Source organism: Nerophis ophidion, linkage group LG09, assembly GCF_033978795.1.
Source record: "Nerophis ophidion isolate RoL-2023_Sa linkage group LG09, RoL_Noph_v1.0, whole genome shotgun sequence".
Lineage (NCBI taxonomy): Eukaryota > Metazoa > Chordata > Actinopteri > Syngnathiformes > Syngnathidae > Nerophis > Nerophis ophidion.
The window spans coordinates 405,198-416,117 of record NC_084619.1 but is presented as its reverse complement, the minus strand read 5'-3'; the positions used below and the strand labels follow the sequence as shown (position 1 = coordinate 416,117).

The window sequence follows — 10,920 nt, the reverse complement described above, 5'->3', positions numbered from 1 at the left end:
TCCCAGGACTGTCCTTCTCACTCACTTTATTATTTTCAATGCTGGGAAAAACCAAGTTATGTCTTTCTCTAGCTGTAAGGTAATGCTCCCGAATAAGACCAGATGTTTTGGGCAAGTTCACTGATATTTGCTATGCCAACTAATGGCGAGGATACTTGTAACTACATTTTTTGCCTGCAATATAAAGCATAGCAATTAGCAGAGACACAGCTGAAGTGAAGTGCATTACATTTACATAGCGCTTTTCTCTCGAGACTCAAAGCGCTTTACATAGTGAAACCCAATATCTAAGATACATTTAAACCAGTGTGGGTGGCACTGGGAGCAGGTGGGTAAAGTGGCTTGTCCAAGGGCACAACGGCAATGACTAGGATGGCAGAAGCGGGAATCGAACCGGCAACCCTCAAGTTGTTGGCACGGCCACTCTACCAACCGAGCTATGCCGCTTCTTATCTCAAAACATTCATGAGTTGATATGCCACATTATTTATATTTACAAAAGGAAATATATCTTAATTTGTGTTTCGACAACATTTTCATATTGATGATACCTTCCGCCCGATTGTAGCTGAGATAGGCGTCAGCGCCCCCGCCACCCCGAAAGGGAATAAGTGGTAGAAAATGGATGGATGGATGGATGATACATTTAAACTTTTCCTGTCACACTTCACCTCTATCTATGCTAACACCCCAATCCCATGGGTCCTTAATCCAGAACATAGTAAATGGTTGCCGGTTTAATCCATTGACATCAATGCATGGGTTAAACATAGGAAAAAGAGGCTCTTTGCACTCCACACAGAAAGAGTGTAGCAGGGTCATGCTGTCTGCATTGTAGAACGACAGCTCCCCCTTCTGGATATTCACAAGAATTCCCAACTTTTTGACTTTCCTGCCAACTTTCAGCTGTTTCTCCTGGGTATCATGGCATGCCAGATATTGTCCCTCTCCATGGTATATGCACCAAGAAGTGTTGTTCACACCCACAACAGGAGGCTTTGAACTTGGACCATGGTCTTCATTGACTGGCCCAGTTGTGACACCTATCAGCCAATAGGGTTTCTCTTGCACAATGACCTCCCAGTAGTGTTGGCCAGTAGTGAAGCTCTTTTTAGCCAGGACGCTGTATTGTGAATCATATGGCGGAGTGGTTGGAGCGTCAGTTTCAGGTTGCACCCTCCAGCACACTTCTCTCCCATCATGGGAAATCTCCAGTTTTGGATGGGCTGTTTTCAGGTCTAGAACGGGGCAACAAAAATCTGCAAGTAGAAATGAAGATCAGAGATTGATTTTGTGTCATTACAAAAACTGTCAAATCACCCAAAAGTTACACAATTTGGAGTTCAACCAATTATTTGTGCAAAACTGTCTCAAAAGTCTTAAGTCTCAGTTAGAGATCATTGTCGACATCAGGAGGCACCAGCCCAGCCACACTCCACTCTTCATCAATGGCACAGCAGTGGAGATGGCAAGCAGCACCAAGTTCTTGGGGGTGCAGATAACTGACAATATGACCTGGTCCCTACACACCAAAGAGCTCAGCAGCGCATGCACTTTTTGCGTCAGGTGAAAAGAGCACAGTTCCCTCCCCCCATTCACACCACATTCTACAGAGGCACTATAGAGCAGTGTTTCTCAAATGGGGGTACGTGTACCCCTGGGGGTACTTGAAGGTATGCCAAGGGGTAAGTGAGATTTTTTAAAAATATTCTACAAATAGCAACAACTCAAAAATCCTTTATAAATATATTTATTGAATAATACTTCAACAAAATATAAATGTAAGTTCATAAACTGTGATAATAAATGCAACACTGCAATATCCAGTGTTGACAACTAGATTTTTTGTGGACATGTTCCATAAATATTGATGTTAAAGATTTCTTTTTTTGTGAAGAAATGTTTAGAATTAAGTTCATGAATCCAGATGGATCTCTATTACAATCCCCAAAGAGGGCACTTTAAGTTGATGATTACTTCTATGTGTAGAAATCTTTATTTTTTATAATTGAATCACTTGTTTATTTTTCAACAAGTTTTAGGTTATTTTCATATCTTTTTTTCCAAATAGTTCAAGAAAGACCACAACAAATGAGCAATAGTTTGCACTGTTGTACATTTAAATACATCAGAAACTGATGACATAGTCCTGCATTTTACTTCTTTATCTTTATTTTTCAACCAAAAATGTTTTACTCTGATTAGGGGGTACTTGAATTAAAAACATTTTCACAGGGGGTACATCACTGAAAAAAGGTTGAGAACCACTCCTATAGAGAGCCTACTGACCAACTGATCTCTGTCTGGACTGGAGCCTGCAGTGCCTCAGACTGGAAGTCTCTGCAGAGAGTGGTGAGGACGGCGGAAAAGATCTTCAGGACTCCTCTTCCTCCTATCTGGGAAATCGCAAAAAGTCGCTGCCTGACCAAGGCTCAGAAAATCTGTAGAGACTACTCCCACCCCCAAAAAGGACTGTTTTCACTGCTGGACTTCTAGAAAGAGGTTCCACAGCCTTTGTAGCAGAACCTCCAGGCTCTGTAACAGCTTTTTCCCTCAGGCCATAAGAGTCTTGAACGCATCATATTAATCCCCTCAATTCCCCCCAAAAAACAGATTAACTTGCTGGAATATAAAGACAATATAATATACATCCATAAACATGGATGCATATGCAAAAGTGGAATATATTTATCTGGACAGTAATCTATTTATTTATATCTGCATCTCATTGGTCTTTTTTCCTGCACTACAATGAGCTAATGCAACAAAATTCTGTTCTTATCTGTACTGTAAAGTTCAATTTTGAATGACTATAAAAGGAAGTCTAAGTCTGAGACTAAGTCTAGTTATGATTTAGACTGATTTTTAAGCTTTCTTAATAAATATTCCATCCATCCATCCATTTACTACCGCGTATTCCTTTCGGGGTCGCAGGGGGCACTGGAGCCTATCTCAGCTACAGTTGGGCGGAAGGTGAGGTACACCCTGGACAAGTCGTCACCTCATTGCAGTAATAAATATTCATGCATTATAAAGAAGATAGTATGCTTGCAATTACATATGAGATGAACTTAGGTTGACCTGAATTTGATTAATGACTACACGCATGCGAAGACCTTTGGCTAACTTTTAGTTTTACGTACAATATCTTGTTGTTTAACATTTAAGTGGGAAACAGGGAATGAAAACAAGGCAAACCAATGATGTGCTTCAGTAGACTGCTTGTCATGGTCTTAGCTGATCAAATCTATTTGATCAAATCAGGCTAGCACTATGCTCAGACGAGACTTGTGAAGTCATCAATAAAGAGACGGATAAGGTTATCAGAAACTTACGACAGCTATGTGCTTGCCTTGTGAAACTCCCTCAACTTGCTGCAGGATAACATGATAGTTGCACAAAGGAAGCAGTGTGAAGGTAAGATGATGATTTAAAGTACCAGTGGAGAGGAAAAACAAGTTGCCTCTATATTAAAGCTATCATTTATATCTGCTGTATGACACCCAGCGACTTACAAAGTTTGCGAGTAAATAGATATGATCAAAATAGTATCAATCTCCTGGAGACTCCCAAGCCATTTTGAGAGATAACGAGCTCGCCAGACACATCATTGCGTGACGTAGAGGTAGGAACCACAGATCCCTTCATCACCAACAACAATAAAAATCATGCAGACTTTGTGAGAGCCAACAATTAATTTGGGAAGAATTATGATCAAGAAACTTACATTTTTGATCCTGAATATAAGGACGATAAGCTACAAGTTTTAGGAGCTCTACTAAACAAATGTAGCTAATGTGTAACCCTAAGAATCATGTAGCAGTATTGCTATGTATGTGCTAAACAAGAACTACAAACATAATAAAACAATAGTTTACTGTACGATATCTGCTCTCCTATTTCGACTGATAAAATGTCCATATCGTTCCGTTTATATGAAGAACTAATCGCGATGCATACACAGGATTAAGAAAGAAAAGTCTCCCTTTGCCTAGATATACCAGTGACGTGCTGTCCGGGGAGGCAAGTGAGGCAGTGCCTCACCTGCCACCAGGTGGCTTAACCATGAGATGTTCCAAAACGAAGTAATAAAATAAAATCAGTTTTAATATTTTTCTTTTGGTTTATGCTTTCTATGTGATTTTGGTGTGGTTCCTGTATATTTTGATAACTTTCATGGTCAAAATCGCGGAAATTCCATGTTTCCTGATCAAAACAATGCAGCAGATGAGAAGTGAGGCAGACACAAGCCGTGCCTCCACATCTACACACAGTGTGTATTGGGCGTGTGCGTGCGAGGGGGCGCATGCTTGTTGCCATGTGGAAAAGGAAGGTCTTGAGGCAGCAAGTACCTCTGCCTCAAGGTAGGGGATACATTGTCAACTTGCAGTTCAATGCCTCAGCAGTACTCTGACTCAACACACTGGGAGAAGCTCAAGCTAGCAGACACAGGTCTCTCCAGGGGAAGCCAGCATTTTTTTTATTTTCTTTGTTTTTTTTACTGTTTTTATAACAAACATGGCCTTTTTATTAGAGTAAGCCAGCGTTTGTGAGTGTTTTTTGTCAGATGCAAAATATTGTTTAATTTATTGGAATGACATTGAATTAAATGAATGTTTCTGCCAGTGTGGAGGAATATATACTGTATCCAAGATTAAATACTTCTCGAAACTAGACTTTAAGACAAAATGAATGCGATCAAACAAAGTATGTTTTCATGGAGGATAGCTATTGCTGCTTCAGATACAAATACAGAAAGGTAAAATACACTCACAATACTTGATTTATTTTGTTAAAAGCAAACAGGACCAAAAAGTATTTAATAACAACTTTATCAAATACTTTTTGGACCCATTTGTCATATCATAATATCATTATGATAATGTTTTTATGAAAGCGAATAACTCCCTTTTTTCCCCTGTAACTCTAATGTGCAACCTTAATCAACAATGACTAGAGCAGCACATATGAATTTAAGTTAAAAAAAAAGAAGAAAAAAAAGTATATATGACTCACCTGGTGTTTAGTTCATTGCACGTCACTGAGTTATACAATGTATTTGCATCAAGCATAATACGTTTCCATGGGGGTGCTAAAGCCACCGATTCAAGAGAAACACCTTGAAAGTGAACTGACAGAATGATTGTTTTGGATTCTACTGAATAAGAGGATTGTACTTACAGGACCACATTCGGGGAAAGTGCTGAGACAGAGCCACAGACAGGTCATCCACCAGCTTCTCGATTGTTCGCAGCTTGTCAGGTTCACACAGCTCTTTATCTATTTGCTGAACGGGAGCTAACTTTGGGGGTTCACTACGATTAAACAATAACATATTGTGGCAAATCACACCTGTTATGTAAATATGAATAAGAAACTTATACTCACCAACGATTCTGTTCAGTGATTTGCTGTAAAGACAGATACTGTAAATGTTATACATTTATATATATATTTATAGATATACATAAATGTTATACCTATTTTCATGGCTGTGCTTATTTAATTTTTTTTTTACATATTTGAAGTTACACATTTTTCTTTTGTGAATGTAATTAAAATCCATGAAAAATATAACAATTTATGAATCCAAACAGTTATTTTTATGTGTACTTCATGTCATCATGATAATGTAGTGTGTGTGTGCACGCTACAACGGCGTCTTCTTCCTGACCCGATGTGAATAATAATCTGTAGATGACACAAAGAAGTCTCACTTGTTATTATAACCACCCTCATGTTATTTGTGGCGTTTTGTTTAGTAAAATACGTTCGTAGATCTGCGAGGTGTCAGCGGGGCTTGCATGGACAACATTGTGTGTGTGTGTGTGTGTGTGTGTGTGTGTGTGTGTGTGTGTGAGTGTGTGTGTGCGTGCGTGCGTGCGTTCATGCGTGCGTGTGTGTGTGTGTGTGTGCTACATTCTGTTTGATCATATGTGATCAACAAAGTGATTGTTGATCTCCTCCTCATCCTTTTTTATTGCATCTGATACATGCTATTACTGTTAAACAGTCACCAAGTTTAATGATCCAGCCAAAATTGTTGTATTTATTAAATGTCCTGGGGATAGAAATTATAACATTAGTAAAAAAAACTAAAATGAATAAATAATGATAATACATACATTTAAACATTGTTTGCAAAATAAATAAGTACAATTGAAAGGTACTGTATTTTCAGGACTTTAAGCTGCTAGATTTTGCCTAGTTTTAAACAATGCGGTTTATACAAAGGTGCAGCTACTCTATGGATTTTTTTTTTTAATTGCTGAATTATGAGATGGATTAAACAAAGAAATCAAACAATGTACTAAAATGATCCACTTCAAGAAACTGTTTGAACCCAAAAGTTTTTACAAAGTACATAGAAGAAGAATCCAAATAAACATCTAGAACCTTATTAAAAAAGGGGAAATGTTATTAATCTCACAAAGGATGACTTTTCTGTTTTGTTCTATCATCTTTTTACTGCCGAAATACAGGCACCATGTGGAAACAATTAAAATATATAAATAAACATCCACAAAATCTCTCTATGTAAATATGTAATTTAACAACGTGAGGGTATATATCTGCTGCTTATTGTCTTGTGCAGCTAATATATAAAGCAACAGTTTTTCTTCTAAATTCTGCTAAGGTTTACAGTCCGGAAAATCGGGTCGATGCCCCAGGATGTCCAAACTGCATATGCACGGCCACCTTGTATTTTACGCTGTGGTCACACTATCCACTTTCACAAAGACACAGCAGATAAATGATTTGCATTTTGATTTTTTATAGAGGCATTATATTGCTTTTATGCTCATCTCAATGGATGTTTCCTGGTGTCTTGGTTGAAGCGACCGGAATAGATTTGATTATTTTCTAGAAGTTTCTTTTATCATTTTATTATGTGTGGTGTACACACTTTATCCAAACTTCAAGTTCAATATAATGATTCACTTTCCGGGGGTGCTGGACTTATTATTAAATGTGTAGGAGAAAAAGTACTTAGGTCGATGGGAGAATACAAAGAAGGCCAGATTTGACTGGGATTGGCCAAATTTTAAAGTGACTCCACCCAAACTTCGCATCTTGGACTGATAGTTTTAATCAAGAGGGAGAATGCTGCACGGCCAGAATCTGCACAGCTTTTTTTTACTCAAGCACATGGGAGAATAGAGCACTTGAAGCTCATTCCAGACTCTTTCTATTAATTGGTTCTAGCAACGAAATTGTGTTCTTATCTGTACGTACAATACGCTGTACTGTCATTCAAATTTGAATGATAATAAAGCAAGTCTAAGTCTAATTCATCATAGAACCCAATACCAATTCATTGTATGAAGTTTAAAAACTACTTATTGGTAAAACAAAAAAATATCACACTGAATAACCTACTTGTATGAATCTCAAATCATGTCTTTCTTCAAGGAGTAACTTGCTGGAAACTCTGAGCTTGTCTATCTCGTTGATATGAGCCTCCATCGTTGCTCTCTGAGCTTCCAGCCACTCAGTGGTACAATTCTCCTCTGCATCTATGATCTGCATCATTAGCCGCTCGTCGCCATCCAACACAACCCGGATCCTGTTGTACTTGTCTGTGAGTCTCTCTCTGAAATCTGCTGCAGACATCTAGGAATGGGAAAAAAACATCTTATTGCAATGCAAACCTATGAATAAAACATAGTGACTGTATACCACTGTTTGTGTGTACATGAACTCCAAGTCTTTGATGGCGTTTTCTGCTTCACATCTCATTTGCAGCAATTCACTAACAGTTGTTTCCAACATGCTCTAAAGACAGACGTACAAATTAATAAAACATAATCCAGACATGGCAAAAACACACCTTTAAGTCTGTGCAGGCGTCATGCAGCTGGACAGCTTTGTGGTTCTTGTGCGCGCCAACAAGGACGCACAAACAGCAAACAGGGACTTTTTCCTCCAAGCAAAAGAGTTTGAGCTCGTCACGGTGCTCCTTGCATTTTAAAGACAATAAATCCTGGGTCACCTCCACCACTGTGTGATCCCTCAGTGCAGATCGCTGCTGGTGCAGCAAAGCGTGGGCCTGGCAAAGCGAGGCGTCACAGGTCAGGCAGGTCCTAATGGCTTCCGTTGGTGTCTCTATGCAGTGGTCGCAGTGGACGACGGTCGAAGATGTTTTTTTTGACGATTGGATAACAAAGTCCTTCAATTTGCTTTGAAGGCTTGCGTTGATCTCCAGCGTGAAGTTGGATGGGAGCAGGATCTGACACTCTGGACAGAAGAGAGGACCCTTCTCACAAACAGTCTGGATGCAAGTCTGACAGAAGTTATGTCTGCACGGCAGCTGTACAGGGTCTGTGAGGACATCTTGGCATGCTGGACACTTGAGAGTTTCTTTGACAGTCCCCATAGCTATCTGCTTGTGCCTTGTGATGCTGCCTCAATGAGAAATGCTATGCGGCTCATCAATGTTTCACAAGACTTTTTCTACATGCACGGCTTCTCAGGTGCCCCAGTGTCCTATTACTAAACACATGTAGACATTTTTCTGCCTTTTAGTGGAGTGACATGTTTATATACAGCAATAACAAAATCTTTTATAATTGCATGAGCTCACCAGGACCAGTCATAACAGTTACTTTCATTAAACAGCCATTTCAACTAATTTGGATAAAACACATTGTAAAACACAAATAAATGATTGTGGGCTTAACAGAGACAATGTAATGATAACTGAAGCTGGCTCTCAGTTATCTTCCATAATACGCGCACATGTTTTGTAGTTTTTCACATTGTGTTGTCATAATAATTTAATCAACACTATACAAGCGTTGTTAGTATTGATACAGAGGGTAGTATGACATTGATGCCGTCAGGGTCAGCAAGGCCTTCTCTGCTGGCTTAACATAACCAGAAATCATGATCATAATTAAAGATAAATTTTTTTTTTATTAACTTTCCCTAAATATTTCAAAGTATTCATATTCTCTTCATATCATATAATGCTCCTTCCAGCGCTGTTGTTTTTAGGTTATAGAGTTTGTATCCAATCAGAATTCAGCAATGCTGTACCAAATATGCCAGGGCCTTCAGAATCAACAATGCGGGCATCAGTACATTGTAAGTGAACGGACACAAACATTTGACCAGACAGTTGCGATAGCCAATCAGATCACGAGTTGTTGTCAGTAAGGCCTTTTAGCTGGCTTAAGGCAGATATATATTGTGATGTTAGCTAGGTAATATAAGAACTCCATTATTCAGCATACCACAGTAGTGAAGAGCATGCAGTTGAATGTAGACATGCTGGATGGGTTTCATTTTTTCATTCATTTTCAAGAAGGATATTTAAAGAGAAACTACATCGTGAGACGATGTCAGCTAACCCCAGAAGCAGCTCAACTGTCCTGGTGATTAAATGTGAGTTCAGATACTTTATTTCTTAATGTTTTCATGTTTAATGTGTTTTCTTCAATTTAATTTTTTGACAGTACCACATAAGATGTGTTTTAATTGCTAATGCGGGTTTCGTTGATTTTTAAATGCGCCAGAAAATAACCCATTTTGTACAATGCCCAGTAGAACGTAAATGTGTTCTTGTATAATATTTCTCCAGCAATGGTCATGTGGTGACATAAATGATGGTATTTTGAGAAGTAGTCATTGAAGTCGGACATCACTGAAGGCCTAGGTGGGAAACGCACGGCCCGCCACTGTATCTACTGCATGTTTATTTTCAAAACTATCATTTGGCTTTACAGTGGGGCAAAAAAGTATTTAGTGAGCCACCGATTGTGCAAGTTCTCCCACTTAAAATAATGACAGAGGTCTGTAATTTTCATCATAGGTACACTTCAACTGTGAGAGACAAAATGTGAAAAAAAAATCCAGGAATTCACATTGTAGGAATTTTAAAGAATGTATTTGTAAATTATGGTGGAAAATAAGTATTTGGTCAAACATTCAAAGCTCTCACTGATGGAAGGAGGTTTTAGCTCAAAATCTCAGGATACATGGCCCTATTTATTCTTTCCTTAACACGGATCAATCCTCCTGTCCCCTTAACAGACAAACAGCCCCAAAGCATGATGTTTCCACCCCCATGCTTCACAGTAGATATAGTGTTCTTGGGATGCAACTCAGTATTCTTCTTCCTCCAAACACGACGAGTTGAGTTAATACCAAAAAGTTCTATTTTGGTTTTATCTGACCACATGACATTCTCCCAATCCTCTGCTGTATCATCCATGTATCCATTTTGGTATAAACTCAACTCGTCGTGTTTGGAGGAAGAATAATACTGAGTTGCATCCCAAGACACCATACCTACTGTGAAGCATGGGGGTGGAAACATCATGCTTTGGGGCTGTTTTTCTGCTAAGGGGACAGGACGATTGATCCGTGTTAAAGAAAGAATGAATGGGGCCATGTATCGTGAGATTTTGAGCCAAAACCTCCTTCCAGCAGTGAGAGCTTTGAAGTGTTGACCAAATACTTATTGTCCACCATAATTTACAAATAAATTCTTTAAAATTCCTACAATGTGAATTCCTGGATTTTTTAAAATCCTATTCTGTCTCTCACAGTTGAAGTGTACCTATGATGAAAATTACAGACCTCTGTCATCATTTTAAGTGGGAGAACTTGCATAATCGGTGGCTGACTAAATACTTCTTTGCACTACTGTAGTTGTATCGTTAATATTGTAAGATTGCTGATATTGTTGTATTTGTATGTTGTTTATAAACTCAGGTAAAAGTATTTGCACTCAGAATACCTCTTTGCAGGCAAAAAGCCAATTGATTTTGAAGACGGTAGTTTTTCTTTTGCCTATTTATTTTGCATTACTACCTTTATTTTGCCCAAAAAGTTGTACTAATAAAGGAGAATGATTCAGTAACGTTGTTGATATTGATAAATTGCCCTATGTATAGCTTTAAAAAGTGTGTTTAA

General features: G+C 38.6%; 1 protein-coding gene across 1 annotated transcript; it reads right to left on the bottom strand.

The window, feature by feature from the left end:
* Positions 1 to 660: 660 nt before the first annotated feature.
* LOC133559756 (E3 ubiquitin-protein ligase Midline-1-like) lies at positions 661 to 8,377 on the bottom strand. The gene is made up of 5 exons (XM_061911826.1): positions 7,832 to 8,377; positions 7,681 to 7,776; positions 7,421 to 7,614; positions 5,182 to 5,315; positions 661 to 1,259 (listed from the first exon to the last, which is right to left on the bottom strand). The coding sequence occupies exons 1-5, from the start codon at positions 8,375 to 8,377 to the stop codon at positions 661 to 663; spliced, it is 1,569 nt and encodes a 522-aa protein (XP_061767810.1).
* Between the last annotated feature and the right edge of the window lie 2,543 nt (positions 8,378 to 10,920).